At 52.8% G+C, this 22,633-nt stretch overlaps 4 protein-coding genes across 32 annotated transcripts; 2 read left to right on the top strand and 2 right to left on the bottom strand.

Annotated features, from left to right (window-relative positions):
• Window positions 1–1,182: 1,182 nt before the first annotated feature.
• Window positions 1,183–6,759, bottom strand: RGP1 (RGP1 partner of RAB6A GEF complex). 20 transcript variants are annotated; one of them, XM_086415786.1, is made up of 11 exons: window positions 6,647–6,759; window positions 6,418–6,493; window positions 6,184–6,318; window positions 5,679–5,815; window positions 5,307–5,390; window positions 5,056–5,205; window positions 4,645–4,791; window positions 4,334–4,461; window positions 3,946–4,135; window positions 3,250–3,401; window positions 1,183–1,837 (listed from the first exon to the last, which is right to left on the bottom strand). In XM_086415786.1, exons 3-11 carry the CDS (start codon window positions 6,297–6,299, stop codon window positions 1,820–1,822), a joined length of 1,122 nt encoding a protein of 373 aa, XP_086271912.1. In that variant the 5' UTR covers window positions 6,300–6,318; window positions 6,418–6,493; window positions 6,647–6,759; the 3' UTR covers window positions 1,183–1,819. The 20 variants fall into 20 exon arrangements, with proteins under 20 accessions (XP_086271912.1, XP_086271916.1, XP_086271913.1 ...); XM_086415790.1 differs by having other exon boundaries at window positions 6,421–6,493; XM_086415787.1 differs by having other exon boundaries at window positions 6,668–6,759.
• On the top strand, window positions 1,853–3,063 carry MSMP (microseminoprotein, prostate associated). The gene is made up of 3 exons (XM_086415810.1): window positions 1,853–2,127; window positions 2,309–2,417; window positions 2,773–3,063. Exons 1-3 carry the CDS (start codon window positions 1,998–2,000, stop codon window positions 2,951–2,953), a joined length of 420 nt encoding a protein of 139 aa, XP_086271936.1. The 5' UTR covers window positions 1,853–1,997; the 3' UTR covers window positions 2,954–3,063.
• A 368-nt stretch (window positions 6,760–7,127) lies between the features above and the next one.
• GBA2 (glucosylceramidase beta 2) lies at window positions 7,128–20,151 on the top strand. 8 transcript variants are annotated; one of them, XR_015169856.1, is made up of 19 exons: window positions 7,128–7,705; window positions 11,381–11,472; window positions 11,781–11,896; window positions 13,543–13,761; window positions 14,061–14,300; window positions 14,524–14,626; window positions 14,779–14,932; window positions 15,020–15,145; window positions 15,341–15,513; window positions 15,726–15,830; window positions 16,046–16,137; window positions 16,237–16,388; window positions 16,514–16,620; window positions 16,758–16,900; window positions 16,975–17,090; window positions 17,186–17,377; window positions 17,652–17,929; window positions 18,789–19,731; window positions 19,917–20,151. XR_015169856.1 is itself a non-coding variant. In XM_086415756.1 (17 exons), exons 4-17 carry the CDS (start codon window positions 13,751–13,753, stop codon window positions 17,931–17,933), a joined length of 2,007 nt encoding a protein of 668 aa, XP_086271882.1. In that variant the 5' UTR covers window positions 7,128–7,705; window positions 11,381–11,472; window positions 11,781–11,896; window positions 13,543–13,750; the 3' UTR covers window positions 17,934–18,241. The 8 variants fall into 8 exon arrangements, 4 of the variants coding, with proteins under 4 accessions (XP_086271882.1, XP_086271880.1, XP_086271881.1 ...); XR_015169858.1 differs by lacking the exons at window positions 11,381–11,472; window positions 11,781–11,896 and having other exon boundaries at window positions 14,066–14,300; XR_015169855.1 differs by lacking the exons at window positions 18,789–19,731; window positions 19,917–20,151 and having other exon boundaries at window positions 17,652–18,241.
• Window positions 18,105–22,462, bottom strand: CREB3 (cAMP responsive element binding protein 3). Of its 3 annotated transcripts, XM_086415772.1 has the most exons (9): window positions 22,179–22,462; window positions 21,921–22,068; window positions 21,778–21,845; window positions 21,572–21,661; window positions 19,825–19,931; window positions 19,648–19,716; window positions 18,959–19,043; window positions 18,777–18,861; window positions 18,105–18,695 (listed from the first exon to the last, which is right to left on the bottom strand). In XM_086415772.1, exons 1-9 carry the CDS (start codon window positions 22,314–22,316, stop codon window positions 18,379–18,381), a joined length of 1,107 nt encoding a protein of 368 aa, XP_086271898.1. In that variant the 5' UTR covers window positions 22,317–22,462; the 3' UTR covers window positions 18,105–18,378. The 3 variants fall into 3 exon arrangements, with proteins under 3 accessions (XP_086271898.1, XP_086271897.1, XP_086271899.1); XM_086415771.1 differs by having other exon boundaries at window positions 21,778–22,068; XM_086415773.1 differs by lacking the exons at window positions 21,572–21,661; window positions 21,778–21,845; window positions 21,921–22,068; window positions 22,179–22,462 and adding an exon at window positions 20,577–20,666.
• Window positions 22,463–22,633: the final 171 nt, after the last annotated feature.

Genomic DNA, 22,633 nt, shown 5'->3' with positions numbered 1-22,633 from the left:
CAGGGCACCCTGCTCCCATTTTTTTTTTCCTCTTGCTGCTCCTGAGATGGAAAGCATATCAGACCTGACTAGGGTGAAGGTGCGGTACAGTCCTCATCTCCAGCCATGTAAGCTGTCTTCTTGGAAAAGGATAGGGAGTTCGGAGGACTGATGAAGCTGTTTCTGAATGGTGACAAGGGGAGAGGGAGGGTAGTCCTCTAGTAGTTGGATTGGAACCACTGGGTTACAGGGAGGGGTAGTCTAGGGGTAAATGGCACTGGAGACTTAGAAGGAAAATAGAATAAGTGCCAAAGTGACTGACCTTGTTGGTAGGAGAGTGATAGCTAGAACAGGGGTCTTTGGAGTGTGAAATAGTGAAAGAAATCTGGTGTGGCTGGGGCAATTAATACCAAAGGCTGGCATTAGACTTGTCAGAAAGGAGAACTTGAGAGTTCACAGGAGGATGGGAAGAAATGGTTCAGAAACCTTATGAGAAAAAGCAGGAGTCCCAAAGTTAGCTGGAAGGATTTGATATGTCTTCCCGGGAAGAAGTGAGGGTTCTGACCTAGGAAAAGGAGGCTTATCAGCAACTCTGTTCTCAAAGCGGACATTTAGAGTTTCAAAGACACAAGGACCAAAACCATCCTGGAGGTAATTTTTGAAGGAAGTAGTAGGATGAAAGGAGCATACGTGTGCAAGTGAAAAAAATCTATAGCAGCCCCAACAGAAGCTGTGGGCCGTGCACACAGGGCTCCTCTGCATCATTCAAAGAATGGAACATCTAGCACTGACCACAGCAGTTTACTCTTTGCAGAGGGCTATGTGCCAGGCACAGCGCTAGGAGCATGACATGCATTATCTCATGGAATCCTCTTGATGGTCTTATGAGCTGGTATCACTATTCCAATTTACAGATAAGGGAACAGGTTTAGAAAGGTGAACTAACTTGCTCAATGTCACATAGCTTTTTAGTAGAATTAGGATCTAAATCCAGAGTCTGACTCCACAACCTATGCTCTTAATCACCTCTCTTCAGGTTCTCCACAACCTACAGGAAATCCAAAAGAGGATGTCAGAGGATACATTCCTAAATCCTCATTCCATAACATAGGAGAAAAGAGGGGCCTCTCTTGTGAAAACTGGAATGACCCATACCGTGAGGGCACTTAGAGATGTTCCTCTTTGAAAAGAACCATTCCCAGATATGGCAAGATCTTTTATTTGCTGTGTGTTTGGGGTGATTAACAATGGATAGTCTTATCTCTGGGATGCCTGTAAAAAAAAAGAGACACCTGCCCCCAGCCCCCCACCCCTAACCTCTGAGGGGCAGCCATGTCTCTAGGACACTGCAAGGAGACCCTGCCCTGGGGTCTGAGAGAAACATCCTCCATACCAGGTGCCTGTTTGCTCTCCTGGAGCCTCTGGCCGTCGCACCCTACTGCATCTCCTTGGTTTGGCTGGGGCACAGGATTAGCCATCCCCAGGAAATGCCTCCCTCCGGTCCAGGCAGGGATCCCAGCGTACACACCCCTGGAGAGTGTGTGTGTGTGTGTGTGTGTGTGTATTACGGGGCGGGGGGAGATGGTGGAATGCTTCCTTCTCTCCAGGCCAGGGAGAGTTCTGGGGACCACCTGGGGGCCCTCACCCCACCCCCTCCTTGCTGGGGAAGTGCCCAGTCCAGTGCCCCTTCCCCGGCCACCCTCCTCCCCCTGGCTGTGCGGGGGCATGAATCAGCTCTCACAGCTTGTTAAAGCTAGACCTCTTGTTTTCATGCCCTCACCTCAGGAAACAGAGTTACGGCTTTTCCAGCTCCACTCAGCAGGGGGCCAGGGTCCTCACTTTATAAACATCCCCAAGCCTGTGAGAACAGAGGGCACGGAGATGGTGTAAGACAGGCGCCCAGGGGAGAGAGACAGAAGCTAAGGCTCAAGGAGAGGAACAGAGAAGAGCCAAGGAAGACGAGGCCAGAGCAGCCTGAACGGAAGCCAAGAAGGGTCCGAAAGAGCTGTGCTGCCGGAATGGCCCCAAGGACACCCTGGGTGGGACAGGCTGCGGGAACTCGGGGAGGCTGGGGGGTCATCTACTTGGTGGTATCTCTGCTCCTCCAGCACCCAGGAGTCCACAGCAAGTGCTACTTCCAGGCTCAAGGTAAAACTGGGTGAGGCATAAGGAAGGATGGGTGCAGAGGACACTGGGAGGAAGGGCTCAGAGGTGGTCCTGTTGCAGCAAACCCAGACTCCCTGGAGCTGGGACAGAGGAGAGACCACACGTAGGGGCAGCGTGCCCTTACTCCTCCACTCTGGCTCTAACATTTCCTGTTCTTCCCCAGCCCCCTGCCACTATGAGGGGAAATATTTCACCCTGGGCGAGTCTTGGCTCCGCAAGGACTGCTTCCACTGCACCTGTCTGCATCCGGTCGGTGTGGGCTGCTGTGATACGTGAGTGACCAAAGGTGGCCAGAGAGAATGGCTCCGATATGAGGGACTGAGAGCTGGCCAGGGTGTGACTAGATTGCTCTGATGTGAGAACGAACGGAGTAGCAGTAAGAGGCTGGCTGAACCGACAAGAAGGTGTGAGAGGCTTCAGGCTACAGAGAGAGGGGAGTTAGATGGATCTGGAGGGAAAGTACTCCTGCTATGAAATGAAAAAAATCCATATATGGCAGGCAAGAGAAATACTGCAGGGCCGGGGGCACTGGGGAGACATGGGAGGAGTGCTGGGGAGGGGATGCGGCGCAGGGAGAAAGGTGGACCTTCACTGTCTTGACCCTTCCCCCATCCTTCGGTTCCCCAGGTCCCAGCATCCTATCGACTTCCCTGCGGGCTGTGAGGTACGCCAGGAGGCAGGAACATGCCAGTTCTCCCTCGTACAAAAATCTGACCCTCGGCTGCCCTGCAAAGGGGGAGGGCCCGACCCAGAGTGGGGCTCAGCTAACACCCCTGTGCCTGCAGCGCCTGCTCCCCACTCCAGCTAAACACAACTGACTGCCCTTCTGCTGACCGCCCACTGCTGCTGCCACTTCCAGGGAAACCACTAGCAGCTGCTGATTTATTCTGAATAAATAAGTTAACGCTCCAGCCGAAAGCCTGTCTCTCATTATCTGTGCCACTGGACCCCAGGTGGGAACAATGGGCCCTACTAGAGCCCAGGGGCTGAGTTCTCAGGATTCTGAAGAAGGCTGTGCCACGTGGGTCAGTTTCAGATGGTTATAGTGCTGGTGCTGGGGCCAGGGGCCGCGTAGGAGGCCAGGGTAGGGCTTGTAGGCAGCACCTTGATGGGCAGGTCCCAGCTGAAGGTGTCCACAGGCACTTGCTCAGGTCCCGTCCAGGTGGCGGGCTCAGGCTGTTCCACAGGAGGTAGGAGCACCAAACCGGGTTCTCGGGAGGTGACAAACTCAAAATGCAAACGCCACTTCAAGGATACTGCGGCGGGCGGGGGTGGGGGGGGGGAGATAAAGGCAGAAGCATTTAGACGCCAGGAGTAAAAGCCAATGACAGGATGTGGTTAGTAAATTAGAAAACAAAAACGAAACCCTGTATTCAGGAAGAGCAGGGAAGTCATGGGGCAGGGAGCCAGGATTGAGGATTTCACTCAAGAAATCTAGTGTGTTGTCACTGGAAACATGACAATAAGGACAAGAGCATCAGGTACCTAAGAACCCAAGTGTGGGACAGTCAGGACTTGGTAGCTTGAAGCAAATGCTCTTTGGAATCAGAGTGAGGAATCAGAGATAAGTGCACCAGGGGGTCCCAGTGGGCAGGGGGAGAGGAGATCTGCACAGCTGTTAAGAATTTAGGGGTCCGTGCACCCAAGAAACAGGTTGAAGTTCTGAGGAAGTGTTAAGGGTCAGAGGTTGGATGTGGAAACTTCTGGGCGTGTGTTAGGAACCAGGATCCATTATACTGTACCAAAGCACAGCATTTTACCCTGGGCTCCCCTCGCCCCCAACAATGGTCAGGGTCTCACCAATGGCTGTGCAGAAGCCTGGGGTGGAACTGAGAGGGATGGGGAGAGAGAAGCTCGTTCTGGTTGTGTGTAGGCAGGACTCCTGGTGCCGGGCATGAGTGATGTGGGACACCGAGGGGGCACCTCCTGCCCCGCGGCGCCGCTGGTACTCAGGCTGCACATGCTCCTCTGTCTGTAAGCTCACTGAGAACTGCGATCAAGAAGACAAGGGTGTGTAGGCAGGCACAGGGACGTGCTGACTGGGTGGGAGGGCAGCCCAACCTCATGCTGTTTTACCAGAGGGCCCTGGGTGACACCCACTTCTCCATGCCACCCGTCTCTGCAGGCCCTCTCCTTCCACCCTAACCCTTCAGGCCCAGTTCCCCCAAAGTTCCCGCTCCTCTCTCACCTGCAAACAAGCTACAGTTCCTTCCCCTAAGTTTAAGGTCCCCACCACGTCCTCGCCAAGTCTGTATACAGATTTGAAGATGCCAAATGTCCCAACTTTTCCTCGGCCATCACTGATGTTGTACAGATCTGGGGAGAGACGGACACAGTAAGCCTGGGGTCCATACTGGAGAGTCCAAAAGGTGGGCCTTCCTTTATAATCATGAACTATCTGTGGGTCCTCAAAAGAATGTGGCGGTTAGGAGAGTCTGGCTCTGAGACAGGAATACTACAGGGGAGGAAGGGGCGGGGCAATTCTGGAAGGATCCTCACGGAGGCTGCGGCAGGATGTGGCAGCCATGAGGCGCTCCCCAGCCAGCTCGGTGAGCCATGAATCCTTCTTCCCACCTTCGTCCTCCTCCAGGAATGGACTGGATGGGGCTACAGCCTCATCCTGGGGAAACCGGACATCTTGAAGGCCTAGAGAGAGAGTGAGTGGAGAGGTGGTGGGAGAGAAGAGCAGTGGTTAGGGTTTTAGATGCCAACCGTCAATGTTGAAGGTACAGGGCGCCACAACTGAGGGGTAGGCATCTCACCTGTGCTCCAGGACTCTCTCCCCAACTCCCTCACACCTTGACTAAGATCAGGAAGCTTCCCTCCAGCCCCTTTCACAAACTCTCTAAAGAGCATTACTGCTTTGGTGAGGCTCTTCCCCAGCCCCTCCCTCCAGGAACCCTTGCTTACCAGTGAGCACAAGAACCCTCAGAGGGACCCTCAGTAAAGTGATGGGTGAGTTGACACGCTGGCAGCCAATGGTCAGTTTGTAGACATACTTGACTGACTGACCCCGAAACGAGGGTGGTCCCTCTACAGGCAGCACTTCGCTGTAGGAGTCTGGTTGGGAAGCAGTAGTCAGGGCAGCTGGAAGTAGCCAGAGAGGTCCTCCCTCCAGGAGCCGCAGAAGGCAATCCAGGGGCACGGGGGCAGTCACTCACATGATTTGGACTCTCCAGGGTCTAGCCTCAGGTCACAGAAGAGGATTTTTGGTGGAGTGGAAAGGATACATTGACCTCTCTCACCTAAAAAATAGAAGACGGCAACTTAATAACCTCATTGTCTAGCGCTGGAGAAGGCTAGCACAGCAAGTGAGGGCAGTAAGCACTGCCAACACAGGGCAACCCAAACTAAGCCACTCCTTTTTCCTCAAGGTGAGACAGGAACAGCTTTACACCACCCAAAACAATAATTACACTCCACCACATCCCCAGTAGGACAGAGACTGTAATGATCCACCAGAACAATCTGACAACTTCACCCTTGGGTAACAATGATTCCATCCCTCTGAGGGCAAAAGCCCCATCTCTAACCTCGGTGTGGAAGAAGGACAGTCTGGCTCTCAGGCTGGACATCTGGCTGACTGGAGTCGGGGGGAGGAAGTGCCACTCGACTCTCACTGGCGTGGAACTGGCAGTGGATTTGGGCACTGGCCCAGGCCAGAGCCTCACTATGGGAGCAGGAAAAGAGGGCATCAGAGGGGAGTTCCTGACCTCATAAACGCTCTCCCAAACTCCCTACCACACTGAGAAGACCAACAGAGAGGTGGCTGTCATCTGGATCAGAGAATCCAGAACCCCAAAGAGAAACCATTATACAAAGAGAAGTATACCATAGGTAGCAGGGGGAGGAGAGAGGAAAGGCGAGCTGAGGGCTATGTCACCCACATCTTCTGTTAACTAGCCCTTCCCTACAATGAGAGCACAATGAACAAGGTGGTGGTGATGTAGCCACAGGACGATCTGAGCTCTGGCTCAGCACTACAGATACCAGGCTTCCTCCCAGAAGGGCCGCTTTCTTCAGTACCAGTGTCCCCACCTGGATGCAGAAGTGGCAGTTGGGGGCAGGGGATTGGTGACTGTAACCACACACTCCAGGGCCTCCCCTGCCAGAAACACAGGACCTCTGCTCAGCTCTGCTACCACTTCAATCATGGCAGCTCCGGGATCGGATCTAGAAGGAAACAAGAAGTATCAGAGGTCAGTACCATGGCAGGGAAGGGTGTCTCGGGCGAGCCTGGGGGTGAGGACCGAGGAAACGGGCGTTCAGTACCACGGTGTCAGAGGGAAGCGCCCAGGTTTGGAGTGCGGGAAGGCGGAAGGCAGGTACGGCGGCAGCTGACCGGGCACTGCAGAGGGAGACGGCGCCGCTTAGGGTCCCAGCCCCCCGCCCCTATCGGCGCCAGGTCATCCCCTCTCTTCCCGGCCGGGACCCCCAGGCCACCCCCGACCCCTTCCCTGGAGGTTTCACCTCCCAGCCCGGGACCCCGGCCGCCCGGCACCTCGCGCCCAAGCTCGGATACCCCTCAGATCGAAACAGGGGGCCAGACTGAAACAGGGTACCCGGTGCCTCGAAGGCCTCGGCCGCCCGCCCCTCCGGGCCCGGGCCAAGTGCGTGGCTGCGGCCGCGGCAGAGGCGGGACTTCCCTCCGAGTCCCTTCCGGCCGGAAGCGCCGGGCTGGCTAGGCCGGAAGGGGCTCGGGTGGGCCGGCCGCCCTGGGTCACCTTCCCAGGGGCTGGTACCCGGGCGCGGGCGCCGCCCCGGACACCGGCCGGCGGGACCTGGCGCCCACCGCTGGGGGGCCTGGTGCCGCGGCCCGGGGACGGGGCCTGGGCTGCGGCGAACTCCCAGGCCGGTCCCGGGGGCGGTGCCTGGAGGGCCGGCCCCGGGGGCTCCTCCCCTCTCCGTGGGCCCAGTCGCCCTTTGGCCGGGCCAGCTAATCACCGCGGCCCAATGACGTCGAGACCCGATCCTTCCCGCCCAGGACCCAGAGAGACAACCGAGGGTGAGACCGTGGCGGCTTTATTGCTGTCGCCGCCGCCGCAGCAGCAACAGCTACCTGGTTGCACGGAGACACCAGCTCGCTTCAGCTTTCCCCCGTGGCCCGCTCTCCTAGACAACACCTAACAACCATCCACGTCCGCATCTGGGCTTGGCTGGCCAGATACTTGGTACCAGAAAGCTCGGAAACTGAAACCACCTAGGTCCTGGAGACCCAGGATCCGGGGAATATGGGAACCGGAGTCCCAGCCTCGGAGCAGACCAGCTGTGCCAAAGGGGATCCACAGGCTTCTTGCCCTGAAAATGGCACGGAGGCTGTGCAGGTTACAGACTGTCCAATCCCTGAGGACAGTCCACCCCAGCATGAACAGGGTTACAGCAGTGCGGAGGACTCCGGGCAGCTGATGGCTTCCTACGAGGGGAAAGCTAAGGGCTACCAGGTGCCTCCCTTTGGCTGGCGCATCTGCCTGGCTCACGAGTTTGCAGAGAAGAGGAAACCCTTTAATGCCAATGACATCTCGCTGAGCAACCTGATAAAGCACTTGGGCATGGGCTTGAGGTGAGTCGATCCCATTGCCTAGAGGACCTTGTGCCTCACTTTGTTCCAGCAGAGGCAGGAAAGGGTGAGAAAGCAGGAGGGTGCCTTGTCCTGGTCAGGTGGCCCCTATTCCCAACATCATCTAAGCCCATAGTTTTGGAGGGTGAGACCAGGTCAGGTCTCTTTGCAACCTACTTCGTTCCAGTAACTTGTCTTTTTAGCAAGAAAGGGCATTTGAGCCTTGTAGTAAGCCTTACAAATCTAGGCTCCCTCTCAGGTGCTCTCTCTTCTCTGAAGACTGCCCTTTGGGATTAGGTATACTTTGTGACAAGGTAGGAAAGATACTCCGGCAGTTTCAGTACTGATACAGTGTTGTCTTCTGGAAGGGAAGGGTTCTCAACTCCAGATCCCCCTAAGCAACTGGAGTATTCACTGAACCTCACTCACTTAGGCACAGCATTTAATAGTCCCAACACCCTTTGGCTTCTTTCCTCGAACTCTGGCTCCAGGGAGTGGTTGAGAACCTGCCTGATCTCAACCCTAAGGAGAGGGTGATGAAAGGTAATATTCAATCTATTCTGGAATAGATGGCCCCTGATATAAAAAGCAAAGAAGACCTTTGACCAGAATGGCCCTGCCTTAGGTGTTCCTAGAGATTAGTTATAATCTTCCAGAGCATTTCCAGGTCCCCCACCCCAGCAAGGGGTTGCAGACAGGCTGAGAGTTTATCCTGTAGGAGGCTGTAGGACTCCTCCGGATCCTCACTGAGTGTTGGGGACCAAGACCCAGTAACAGGGACAGGTGCCTGTGAGGACAGAAAGCATTACCCTGAGGTCATCCTGAGACAGTTGCCACAGTAAACACAGAACTGCAGAGGGAGGCTTCAAGTATGGGAAACCTAGCTTTGACAGCCTCTTAAGTAGAGATTCCTTCTCTTCTGCGGTCAGTGCTGTGGGGCTGGGGTGGAGAGCCCATGGACCTAACCCAAGCCCTTGGCAGTGGGGAGGGCCTGTTGCTGCCTGGGTGTCTGACTCCTCTGACAGTTCCTCTGGGTGCCCTGTACCAGAGCACAGTAATTCCTCCAGGCTGCTTCTGAAACTGACTCGGCTAGTTTTGACCCTAAAAGGCTTTGGGTCAAAACAGGATCTGGGGCCAGGGTATTGAGAGAAGCACCTTGGGGTATATGTGGTGGGAACACTGAGGTCAAGAACCTGTCCATGGGCATCTTAGCCCCTCCATCCCTAAGTATAAGCTGAATCACAGATGCCTGAAGCTGTCCTCACCCCCTGGACTCAGATCCCCATCCCAGGACAGGTGGGGATCACTGACACACGGGTTTTGAGATGAGATGAGGTCCTGCACTGAGGAGAATGCAGGGGTGAGACAAGAATTCTGAATGATTAAGTTGAGGTTGAAATCATGGAAAAGGACAAATAGATCAGGAATAGCCAGCTGCTCATTGGTGTGAGAGAAACATAGGCCCTAAGAGGGAGCTGAATTGGGGGTACACTGCTCAGGAGCCCCAGTAAGACAGAGTTCTCTTGGCCTCAGAATGGTAAGAACTCAATTTTGGTTGCTCTCGCTTTCAGCCCGAATCCATTCATTCAGTAAATATGTACTGAGTGCTTGTTCTGCGCTAGACACTCCTTTGTTCTGCTATCTTCACATCTTGCATTTCTCCCTCACTGCCCTAATCGGAGCTGTGCCCTCCCTCCATTTGGCAATCCTTTCTGGCCACCAGTTTCAAAGTCCAGTTTCCTCTAAGCTGCAAAGAAGAGCTGCCTTCCCACCATCCCACTGTTCATCTTCCCTTCGTCTCCCCTCACTCCCAGAATGTACCCTCCCTGTTCTTTAATCATATTTCTCCTCCACTTGCTCCTGTCCCTGTTCATTTCTCTTATGTTCCACTGTTTGTACATACGTTCTTTATAAACCCAGCAAATATTTGTTGACTGCAGACCAGGTGCCCTGCCCTGTACTTGAAGCTGTGGGTAATAAGCAACAAGTCTTTGTCGCTGTCCCTTTCCCCATGGAACTGAAAAGTATGTCAGACTCACATGAGGAACACTAAAGTAACAGGACAGTGTCTGATCGGGAGCTGAGATAGTGTACGTACAAGTAATGATGATATGTGACGTGTATATTCCACCTTGTAGCTTTCCTATCTATTGTGTCATTTGTGACCTTAGAAGGGCACAGGTGTGCCAATAGAAGGGTATCTATTGTGCCCTTCCAACCATCCGTTGAGGTAGGGACTTGAGGTAGGACTCTACTTCAGCAGGATTACTTACCCCATTACATGGCTATCAGCAGTGTGCTTGAACAATGGGGATAAACGAACTGGTGAGGGAGGAGAGTGGAATTGGGAGAGAGTCCGGCAGGAAGGGGTTGCTTAGTGAGGACCCACTCTGAATGGAAATTGTAGGAAGTAAGATAGGCTGGGGCTTTCCTGGTGGCTCAGATGGTAAAGGATCTGCCTGCAATGCAGGAGATCTGTGTTCAATCCCTGGGTGGGAAGATCCCTTGGAGAAGGAAATGGTGACCCACTCCACTATTCTTGCCTGGAGAATCCCATCGACAGAGTGCCTGAAGAGCTACAGTCCATGGGGTCACAAAGAGTCAGACACAACTGAGCGACTAACACACACACACATACAAGATAGACTGAGACAGATGTCAAAGCCTTGAATCCCAAACAGAATCATTTGCCTATTGGATACAGAGCTGTGATAAGATCAGGATATGTTGGGGGTTTTAGAAGGTTTTTCTGGGATATAATAAGAGAACAAATTAGAAAGCTTACAGTTTAGATGCTGAACTTAAAAAGAGACAGAAAAAGAAAAGAAAAAGACTTAAAAGAAGATGGCCCAAAATGTATATGGGTGGGATTTTTTTCACCTTCCACCTAGTGCATTCTCCAGATTTTCAACCTTTCATAATCAGAAGAAAAATCATTTTAAAAAAGAAGCTATTGCAGCAGCCTATGCCTGTTTGAAATTATGTACATGTCCTCTAGAATTTGCTTGGGCAAATCTTTATCCATGGGCATTGGAACCCCTTGGTTTCTGCATTGAAGCCGTTCAAGTTTTGTCAATGGCACCCCACTCCAGTACTCTTGCCTGGAAAATATCACGGACGGAGGAGCCTGGTAGAGTGCAGTCCATGGGGTCGCAAAGAGTCGGACACGACTGAGCGACTTCACTTTCACTTTTCACTTTCATGCATTAGAGAAGGAAATGGCAACCCACTCCAGTACTGTTGCCTGGAAAATCCCGTGGACACAGGAGCCTGGTAGGCTGCAGTCCATGGGGTCGCTAAGGGTTGGACACGACTGAAGTGACTTCACATGCCTGTTTATGGGGTGGGGGTGATTATAAGTCAGGAAACTAACTGGCCCTTTCAGCACCTCAGACAGAAGCTCCTGGAATAAATTAAATCAGTGGTGGAGTTAGAGGTGAGGAAAGATCAGAGAGCTCCTTCTAAGGAGTAGAAAGGAGAAACAAAGATAGTCCCGTGCCATGACTAGGGGTGACTGGGAAGATGAGAGGACCTTGAACTACAGAGAAGTTGAGAGGAGAAGTTTGAAGTGAAGGCAGTGGGTCCTTGGAACAGTTAAACATGGGAAGTCACAGTGTCCAAAGAGAGAGAGGTGACTGCAGCCTCTTGCCCTGACCCACAGCACCCCTTGCTCCTCAGGTACTTGCAGTGGTGGTACCGTAAGACCCAGGTGGAAAAGAAGAAACCTTTCATCGACCTCATCAACTCTGTGCCCCTGAGACAGATCTACGGTGAGCCTTACTCCAGCCCTGCCCAGTCAGAGAGAGCAGCATCCAGGCCCACTTGGAGCTAGGCAAAGAAGCCTTCAGCTTCTTTAAATTGCACTGACCCATTCCCTAGGGTTCCCCCACCCCAGCTTTATTGAGATATAACTAACATAGAACACTGTATAAGTTTAAAGTGCACAGTGTGTGAATTTGATATTCTCCCCTCACCCCCCACCCCAGGTTTAGGGGAACCCATCTCTGTAGTCTAGAAAGTGAGAAATGCGCTCTTTTTCGTCTCCCGTGCCCCTCTGACATCTTGATTCTTTCTCTAGGTTGTCCCTTGGGTGGCATTGGGGGAGGCACTATCACCAGAGGCTGGAGAGGCCAGTTCTGTCGTTGGCAGCTTAATCCTGGAATGTACCAGCACCAGACAGTCATCGCTAACCAAGTAAGAGCCAGGAGGTAGAGCAGAGGTCCCGGACAATACCTCCCAGGCAGGAATGGTCTCTTGGCTAGTGTAGGATGTGGCGATTAGAGATGTACATGATTCCATGTAGTATTTTCAGGATGCTTTCTGTGTGCCAAGCCCTGTGCTGGAGTGTACTATAGGAATGAGACACTCAGAGTTCATGTTCTTTGAAAGAGAAAAGGTACCCCTGGTGCCCTTTATTTCTCTAATAAATGCCTCCCACCTGCCTTGCTGCCCCAGCTCCACTGGTTGAGCCTGTCCCCAGCCACAGAGAGTCAGACAATTCCAGGATCACTTAACCTGCTTGAAAGATCAGAAGGGAAAACAAACCAAAAGTCTGCAAATGCACAGGAACAGAGATGCATGCACAGAGCACCTACTGCTTGCCCTGATTTGCCAGCCGTCAGCCACTTCGTCACTGCTAGGCCTTTGATTGCCAGAGGCATGTGGGCTACCTTTCATCATCTCTCTCTAGTGCCCTCCCATGTTGAGTTGTCCACCAAGTTCCTACTTCCTGTCTGAGGGAGGCCTCCAGCTCATCTTCAAAGGAGAAATGACTAGCAGACCTTGAATCCTATTAATGACACTGCCCTTCCTAGTTCAGGTTCACCAACCCTGCCCAAGGCCCCAGGCTTCCTCTCTGGCTCATCCCTGAGGTATCCTGAGGCGAATGCCTTCCAGAATCATGACTCTTTTTTTGTATAATATTTAATATGTAAAGATAGTTCTACAAGGAAGTACCATTATTATGCCCGTTTTACACATGAGGCAACTAAGTACCATGCCCAAGGTCACATGGTTGGTAAAGGGAAGCACTGGGATTCAGAACCAGTTTTCTCTGTGGTTACAAGCCTGTAATGTTAACCATTACCTACTATTCCAACAACATAAAAAAAAATTATTTGATGTATACATTAAAGATATTAGGCGTACTTTGAACCGAGGGAGGAGATATTAACCCCTCACAGCCTGTACCCTCCAGAGCAGTCAGGGAGTCAGAATGTAAACACATTATCACATGCTGGACTAGAAGGGTAGGGGGCACACAGGAGAATGGCTCACTGCTTGAGGGGAGAGATGGCATTTGATCTAGGCCTTGAAGCCTGAGGGGTTTTACCAAAAGGAGAATGAACATGCGCAAAAGCATGGAGAAGGAAATGTACTGTGCTCAAGGAACAGTATTTGATATGACCAGAAATATAAGGGCTTGAACAAGTAATGAATCTGATGGGCGGGGAGGGGCCACCTCAAGAATGAAACTTTGAAAGCCAGGTAGGTGAGTTTAGATTTTAGCCTGAGGGCCACGGGAGTCATTGAAATATTATAAACACAGACTAATATATCTTGAGTTCTCTGTAAGAAAGATCAGTCTGAAATCCAGATGGGATGGGGCAGAGATGGTGCGGGCCAGTCTTAGGGCAGTTAAGACCAGAGCAGTGAGAAGGGAGAGCAAGCAGGGAGAAAGATGGAGAAGGCACGATTTGCAGTGATTTACTGAGTGTAGGGGGAAGGCCTGTGGGCGCGGGTCACCACTGCAGGGTCTGGCAGGGGAGAAGCCACTCTGGGAAGGGGTCTCGTTTGAGATACCTGTTACCCCATTCCAGCCCACGTACCTTCTTGTTTAGTTCACAGTGTGTTTGCGCCGGAGAGGACAGACGGTGTACCAGCAAGTCCTGTCGGTGGAGCGCCCGAGTGTCCTGCGCAGCTGGAACTGGGGTCTATGTGGGTACTTTGCATTCTACCACGCCCTCTATCCCAGAGCCTGGACTGTCTATCAGCTTCCTGGCCAGAACGTCACCCTCACCTGCCGCCAGATCACACCCATCTTACCCCATGACTACCAGGTGAGGCTCCCCCTTGGTTTCCTCTGGGCTCTCCCTTCCCCAGGATCTCTCTCTCCTGGAAGTGTCGTGACCTGTGCGAGAGGGGTGGGGCATGAACTTCACACTGGTTTCCTAGGACCACCAACCAATTGGTCTTCTGTCTCCTAGTAGACAGCCTGCCAGGCAATGTGGGGAGATGCAAGTGGAAGACACTATATTAGCGGGTATCTGAGTCAGCTCCTCGGTGCCAAGGACTGATCCTGGGAAGTGGGGCCGAAAGGCTACACAGGGGCCATCTGAGTCTGACCTTCTGCTCCCAGGACAGCAGCCTGCCTGTAGGAGTCTTTGTGTGGGATGTGGAAAATGAAGGGGATGAAGCCCTGGAAGTGTCCATCATGTTCTCTATGCGGAACGGACTTGGTGGTGAAGACGACGCCCCCGGGGGGTTGTGGAATGAGCCCTTCTGTCTGGAGCATGATGGGGAGACTGTTCAGGGGCTGCTGCTGCATCATCCAACCCCCCCGAATCCCTACACCATGGCTGTGGCTGCGCGACTTTCGGTATGGAGGCGCCTGCCCTATAGCATTGCCCTGAAGCCCTGCTCTCAGCCTGACCCCTGAGCCCAATCCCCTGTGATCTCTTCACTTCTTCAACTCCTGAGTCCCACCCTCACCGTAGCCTTTGAGCTGGTGGAACTTAGAGGCGGGAAGATGTAGAGGGGAGTTAGTCAGGAGCCACGCACCTATGGAGTTTCTCCTCACAAAGTCTTTGACCCCTTAACAGGCAGACACAACGGTAACCCACCTTACAGCCTTTGACCCTGACAGCGCCGGGCAGCAGGTGTGGCAGGATCTACTTCTGGATGGACAGCTGGACTCCCTCGCTGGTGATGGGGGGTCTCACGGGGAGGTGGAGGGAAGAGAGAATGTCCCTGTCTTCAGAGCAGGGCTGGGAGGCCTGGTAACCAACAGGCCTTCTTCTTATGTCAAGGATCTCTGTGGCCAAAGTGGGTACTCACTCATTTTGTGCTTCTCTCAGGAAAAAGTCTCCCTTCGCAGAAAGGAGTGGGCATCGCTGGGGCTGTGTGTGTTTCGGGCAAGCTGCCACCACGAGGCCGGCACCGCTTAGAGTTCTCACTGGCTTGGGACATGCCCAGAATCATGTTTGGAGCAAAGGGCCAGGTCTACTACAGGTGACGGGAATGAGATTGTACACGGATCATGGTGCTGGGGGTCTGAGCGGAGCCCGTGTTCTCATGCCTCCCCTTCTGTCCACCCAGGCGGTACACAAGGTTCTTTGGCCCAGACGGTGATGCAGCACCCGCCCTCAGCCACTATGCCCTGAGGCACTATGCCGACTGGGAAGAGAAGATCTCGGCTTGGCAGAGCCCGGTATTGGAGGACAGGTGCCAGTGGAGCCCGTCTCTTGCCTTTCTCCCAGGCCCTCACACTTTAACTAAGACTCTGATTCACTCTCCACCACCAAAGTCAACAGAGGTGGTCTGGGATTCACTTGGGACCCCTACTTCACTGAACCCCAGAATCCTTCCTTTCCTGAAGTGCCACCCTCATGAGACCATTACCTCCTCCTGCCTCCCCAGATCCTTGCCTGCCTGGTACAAATCTGCACTGTTCAATGAACTTTACTTCCTGGCTGACGGGGGCACAGTATGGCTGGAAGTTCCTGAAGACTCCCTGCCAGAGGAGCTGGTGGGCAGCATGGGCCAGCTCCGCCCCCTCCTGCAGGAGTACGGCCGGTTTGCCTACCTTGAAGGTACGGGCTGCCAAGGGGCGTGGTGTGTGTCCGTGAGGCCAGTTAGTGCCCTGCCCCACGGCAGGAGGATGGGTTTTGCCTATCCCAGGGTACTGGCTAGAACATGGAGTGTGATGGTGCCCTACACCCCAATTCTAGAGGTGCAGCTAGGCAGGGCAGTATGAAGAAGCAGCAGGAATTCTGGCAACGTGTTGTCTCCTTCATTTCTCCAGGCCAGGAATACCGCATGTATAACACATACGATGTCCACTTTTATGCTTCCTTCGCCCTCATCATGCTCTGGCCCAAACTTGAGCTCAGCCTTCAGTATGACATGGGTGAGGGTCCCTTTTGTTCCCCTTCTGCTTCTCAGTTCCCCACAGCCCTGAACCTTGGTGGTCCCTGATGCCTCTTCCACTCAGACGTATGTGGATCCTGCTCACCGGTTCCCCTTGAGTCCCACACACAGTTCTGTGCGCCACCCCAAGCCTACCCACTCCCTGCCCCGCACCCCCCCTTGTGTATCTGCTCCCCCAGCTCTGGCCACTCTCAGGGAGGACCTGACACAGCGGCGGTTCCTGATGAGTGGGGTAACAGCGCCTGTGAAGAGGAGGAACGTCATCCCCCATGATGTTGGGGACCCAGGTACAAGCCCCTCCAGCACAAGGGTGCGTCTCTCCCTCCGTTTCTGCACCCTCCACCTGAGCCCACTGTGCAGATGACCACATTTCCTCCCCTCCCCAGATGACGAGCCATGGCTCCGGGTCAATGCGTACGAGATCCACGATACTGGAGACTGGAAGGACCTGAACCTGAAGTTTGTGCTGCAGGTCTATCGGGACTATTACCTGACGGGTGACCAGTGTTTCTTGAGGGACATGTGGCCTGTGTGTCTGGTAAGGGACATGTGTGCAGTGGTCTGTGTACCAGTGGCATGTTTCTGGGTATCTGGGGAAAGCCCAGCTGGCTACTGTTGTCTTTTCTTAGTATCTTGGTCTTCAGTATCTTGATCCCTCTTTAGGCCGTGATGGAGTCTGAAATGAAGTTTGACAAGGACCACGATGGACTCATCGAGAATGGAGGCTATGCAGACCAAACCTATGATGGATGGGTCACCACAGGCCCCAGGTTGGGGGGGTAGGGATTTCCAGGGCCTGAGGTGGGGAACTGGGCACCAAGGGATTGTGGGCTCAGTGTGCCTATTATACTGTACGAAAGTGGCTGGAGCTGCCAGGCTGATTCCCCCAACCCGTGTCCCTCATCAGTGCTTACTGCGGAGGACTGTGGCTGGCAGCCGTGGCTGTGATGGTCCAGATGGCTGCTCTGTGTGGGGCACAGGAGGCCCAGAATAAGTTTTCTTCCATCCTTAGCCGGGGCCAGGAAGCCTATGATCGGCTGCTGTGGAATGGTGAGTTGGGGAATCCTAAAGAATCTCAAGGCAGCTCTGGGAGGCAGGAGACTTACTGTGTCCTCCCTCTCCAGGCCGCTACTACAACTACGACTGCAGCTCTCAGCCTCAGTCCTGTAGCATCATGTCTGACCAGTGTGCTGGCCAGTGGTTCTTAAGGGCCAGTGGCCTAGGAGAAGGAGACAGTGAGGTGAGAGACTAGGAGAAGTCCTAGAGAAAGCTGAGGGTTTTTCCTGGGGGTGGGAAGCAAGTATAAAAGACCATGTTTCTTCTCTGTCCCTCTAGGTCTTTCCTACCCAACAGGTGGTCCGTGCTCTCCAAACGATCTTCGAGTTCAATGTCCAGGCCTTTGCAGGAGGGGCCATGGGGGCTGTGAATGGCATGCAGCCCCGTGGTGTTCCCGACACATCCAGCGTCCAGTCTGATGAAGTCTGGGTGGGCGTGGTCTACGGGCTGGCAGCCACCATGATCCAAGAGGTAACTCACTCCCTTCCCCGGCTCTCTGCCATCTGTACCTTGGCTATCAGACTTCTGATAACCTAATTCAATGCCATCTTATCCATCCAGAGAGCCTCCCACCTTCCTTGGCATGCATTCTATTGCCTGTCTTCAGGCTTCTGCCTGTGAGCCAAATTTATCTCCCCCACTAGCCAGGAACTCCCTGAGGGCAGAGACCCTATTATCTCCATCTGTCCAGCTGAAATAGCTATTCAAGGGTTGCCAAGTAATGACTTCCCTCTCTCCCTTACAGGGCCTGACTTGGGAGGGCTTCCGGACAGCTGAAGGCTGCTATCGTACTGTGTGGGAGCGCCTGGGCCTGGCCTTTCAGACTCCTGAGGCGTACTGCCAGCGGCGGGTGTTCCGCTCACTGGCCTACATGCGGCCACTGAGCATCTGGGCCATGCAGCTGGCCCTGCAGCAGCAGCAGCAACATAAAAAGGCCTCTGGGCCAATATCCAAACGGGGCACAGGACTATGCACCAGGCCCAAACATGGACCAAAGGAAGCCATGGCAAACCCAAGCCCAGAGTAAGCCGTGTGAACTGTGGAAGGAGGCGCTAACAGCCCAGCCTTTAGCCTGACCTTTCCTCTGCCACCACCCCCACCTCCCCATCTCCTGCAACCCTGAGCCACCAGGACAATCATGCCCTCCCTTCTACCTACCCACCATGCCAGTAAAGAGGGGTTGAGGGTGAACCATGCATCAGAATCACTTATTTATTTCTTTCTTCACCCCATCCCCTCACTGCATGACGTGTTCAGGGAGGTCATCTGATTCTCTTAGGCCCTTTCATGGGGTGACAGACATACACAGGTTCAAATAAAAGACCCAGAAACCCAGTGAGTGTGGTGTGTTTGAGTCCTCAGGCTTCCTGACAGGGCACAGGACCTGAGGCTAGCCCTCTCCTACTCCCTTTCCTCCGAACACAGACTAGGGGGCACCAGACTCTGATAAGAGGGCCCCCACATCCTCACATCTAGCCTGAGTATCTGCCCTGCAAGATAACAGATGTGGGGCTGGGAGTAGGGAGCCATCCTTCCTCTCTTGTGAGATTTGCATGCAGGGGAGATATGGAATCTGGGCAGGAGCACCCTGAGAAACCATCAGGCAGTGGCAATTGCAGGGGAGGCTCTGCTCTAGGAGCCTGGGGCATGAGATGGAAGAGGCAGCAAGAGTTGCTAGCAGCCTGGAGCTCAGGGTCCAAGCTGTCCTTTGGTACCTCTGACTGCAGGGCAGGTGGCTCCAGCTGCGGGGGGTCCTCGCTGGGGAGGGCACGAAGCTGACGGGACAACACTGAGGAGACAAAGCCTGTTCAGGGGCAGGCTGGGGCTCTCCCCTAGCCCCTCCCTAGTGGTATCCTCATGGAGCTCTCACCTCTGTGCTCAGCCGGCAGGCTCCCCCTTGTGTCCGAGGAGTACATAGCAGGTACGAGGAGGAGACAGAAGGAGAAGAGTAGAACCTGGAGCACAGGAGAAAAGAGATGAAGAAGGGCTCTGCATTGCACCCCTCTCCCTGCCACCTGAGAAAAGAATATCTCCTTCCATCACCATCCTCACCAAGACACAGGTGCTGCTGCTGCTGGCTTTGTTTGCTGTCTGAATCACCATGGCCTGGAGTCTCCTCAGCTGATCCAAAAGGGACCTATAAGGGGACAGTGAGCACCCCCAGCCTGGCACCTTGCCATACAACAAAACCCTCCTGTTAAGGCCATCCTCTCTATGTGTGCTCTGGATCCTCTCTTACTTTTTGCAAGTGATCTCTTCTGTGACCAAAATATCAGACCTCATTAACACAAACACACACGTCTCTGCCCTGACTTAAACTTCTTTTGCAAACCCCTTCAGTGGTTCTCCACTGCCTGATCAGCTCTGTACACAATCCTCACCAGGGATTATATTCTCTACCTTCTGGCCCAACTCACCTATGTTAGGGTTCCAGCCAGACTGGACTAAGCTGTGTCCTCTCTGCCTAGAATGCTCCCCACCCCCATCCCAGAATCATATCTACTATCAAATGCCATCTGCCACATGAGATCTTACTCCCTCTCTTCCTTCTTGATACTTATACTTGTGAATTTATTCCCTATTACTGTGAGCTTCATGGAATCAGAGACCCATTAAAGACCAAGCATCAGACCTTATACGTGAGAGATGCCCTGTGAGAAATCAAGTATGGAGCAGGAGAAAGATTGAGACAGTATTAAGTGGGAGGGATGAGAAAAGCCTGATGTGAAAGAGTTGCTTACAGATTCTGTTCCTCCAGGAGCTGTACTTTGTTCTGTAGCTCCAGATTCTGGGCTGTGTATTTCAGGACCCTGGAGGAATAACAGGTATGTGGGGACATGGCCTGTATCCTCCCTTCAAAAACCTCATACTTCCAATTACCTGCTTCTCCCACCCCCAAGTCCAGCTCCCTTTCATACCTGCTTTCTAAACCCCCCACATACACCTTCTTCTTCCTGCGGCTCTCTTGAGCAGACTTTTTGTTTCGAATCTTCCTCCGCACCCGTTTCAGAACTTGTTCCTCCATCTGGGAGAAGACAGGAAAAGGGATCCCATCAGAGGTACATTAAACCAAAGAGTTTGAAGGCAACCGAGTTCAATCTTCTCAAAGCATAAATTCCTTCTACAATTTCCCTGACCAATAGGCACTCTGCTTCTGTCTGAATGCTTCTGAGGACCAGGTGTTAATGTCCTCACAAGCCAAACCATTGTAACAATTTTATTAAATAATAATTTTTTTAAAAAAACCTTCCTTATCATGAGCCAACATCTGCCTCTGTTATTTCTACCTGTTGGACTTACCTAGCACCTAATCTCTGGGGCCATAATAGAACAAAGGTCTTCAGCTATTTTAAAGCACTTGACATTTCTTCAGAGTTTAAAAAAAAAAACTGGGCAAAAATTTTAACTCATCATCTTATCTCTTCTCAGGATGGACTGCATCTTCTTAATATTTGTCAAAGATAATAGGCTCAAAACTTAAGAAGCTTTTTGGCCAATATAAAGGAAAACAAGATGGTTACTGCCCTTCTAGTGGCAACACTATTAGATAACTGGTATCTAATGATACAACTGGGCTTCCCCAGTGCCTCAGCAGTAAAGAAAAGTGAAAGTGAAAGTGAAGTCGCTCAGTCGTGTCCCACTCTGTGCGACCCCATAGACAGCAGCCTACCAGGCTCCTCCGTCCATGGGATTTTCCAGGCAAGAGTACTGGAGTGGGGTGTCATTGCCTTCTCTTCTTCTTCAGCAGTAAAGAATCCGCCTACAATGCAGGCAACTCAGGAAACAGGTTCCATCCCTGGGTCGGGATGATCCCCTGGAGAAGGAAATTGCAACGTACTCCAGTATTCTTCTCTGAGAAATCCCATGGACAGAGGAGACTGGAGGGCCACAGTCCATGGAATTGCAAAGAGTTGGACACAACTTAGCGACCAAACAACAACAACAACTGAATCTGATGATACAGCTTCTAAACCCCATTCTCTTCCTTAGTAGCCGTATCACACTGTTGACTCAACTTGTACTTTTTTTTAGCCACACCTCGCAGCTTGTGGGATCTCAGTTCCCAGATCAGGGGATTGCACCCTGGTGAGACCAGGATTGCACCCTCACCCTGAGCAGTGAAAGCACAGAGTCCTAACCACTGGATTGCCAGGGAATTGGCTCAACTTATATTTTTAAGAAATTAAAATTCAGTTAACCTTTCTGTTAACAGACATTGATTTCATCATAGTATCACAATACCGTGCGTGTGAAGCTGCCACTCATTGCTTGAAACTCCAAATTTTACATTTATTCTTGTTATACTACTTAATCCAGCCTTGATGAACTCTAATACTTAATTTACTATTCAGCTACAGGTAAATTATCATGAAACCAGTGAAACATAAGTATCAGAGCCCCGTGGTTGTACAGTACTTTCCAAATCCCTTTACTAATATTACCCTGATAATTTTGAATTCTTAGTTAAAAAGAACACCAAAACTTATACAAGCACTACAAACCAGGATCTGTCCTTGCAAGCAGTATACTAACCACATGCTCCAGCTTCCTACTCAAAAATGTGCTAATCTCTCACCTCAGTTCTTTTTCAAGTTACTGATACAAAATTAACAGAACTGGCCTACTTGGAACACACAACCCCCGTCCCCACAATGGGAGACTTACCTTAGTGAGCGGAAGCATCCCAGGCAAAGTAAGCCCCTCCTTCTCCAACAGCCTTTTCTCCTCCTCAGTCAGTATCAGCCTAGCAATCTCCTGCGGTTCCGGAGAGGTGGGCAGCAGAGTTGCAAAGGGATTTCAGAAAGTAACGCGGAATACTGCCCCGACCCGCGCAATACGGGAATAACCCTCCTGTAAATCAAGTCAAGTACCTGATCTGCCGGCTCCTCCACACGCAGTGGAGTCATCTGAGCCCCCTCTTTTTCATAGCTCTCATTATCTGCAAAAGGGCAAATATGAATAGTCAGGCCCTGGAGTCCTCTCCTTTCCCAAACTTCACTTATTTCAGGCTTACCGAGATCTATGGAGACATGCTCTTGTGACAGAGAATAGGTGTGGTCATGCTGGACAAGACAGGGGTCAGAGCTGCTGAAAACGTTCAACACTGCTGGGGGACTCGGCAGGCAGCTCAGGAAATCCTCCACGTCCCAGTCGCTCAGAGACTGCACAGGGTTCAAATTAACAGGCTTTGACCATCACCACCCCCTGCCTCAGGGACACCCCGCCCACCAACCCGCCTCACGCCTCCCCGACTCAAAGCCCCCCAACTCACCTCAGAAAGTGGCAGCTCCCAATCCGGCGGAGACGTCAAGGCCTCGTCGGGCGCCGCACCCAAACCACCGCTTTCTTCTAGCAGAAAGCCTAGCAGGTCGTGGTCACCCGGGTCCAACGCCAGCTCCATATGAGACATTTACAGAAAAGATGCGCAGAAACACAGGAGTTCACTTCGCCACCCGGACCCTATCCCCAGCCAGGCGTAACCTCGACCGACTGTCAGTCGGCCCCACCTATCGGCTCTCCAGCGGCGTTCTCCTCCTAGCTGCAGGCGATGGCTCTGAAACCGGGACACGCCTCCCAGACTCCACTCCCCGCTAGACTTCCAACAGAACACAAGTGACGAACATACCCGCGAGGCATGCCGGGAGTTGGAGTCCCCCCACCCCACCCCGACGCGGAGGCGGCCGCAGTACGCGCCACGTCCAGGGCGCGATGCAAATAGAGGGGACA

Source organism: Bos grunniens, chromosome 8 (assembly GCF_055505025.1).
Source record: "Bos grunniens cultivar Pamir isolate PY7600 chromosome 8, Bosgru_T2T1.0, whole genome shotgun sequence".
Classification (NCBI taxonomy): domain Eukaryota; kingdom Metazoa; phylum Chordata; class Mammalia; order Artiodactyla; family Bovidae; genus Bos; species Bos grunniens.
This window is presented reverse-complemented; position numbering and strand designations above follow the sequence as displayed.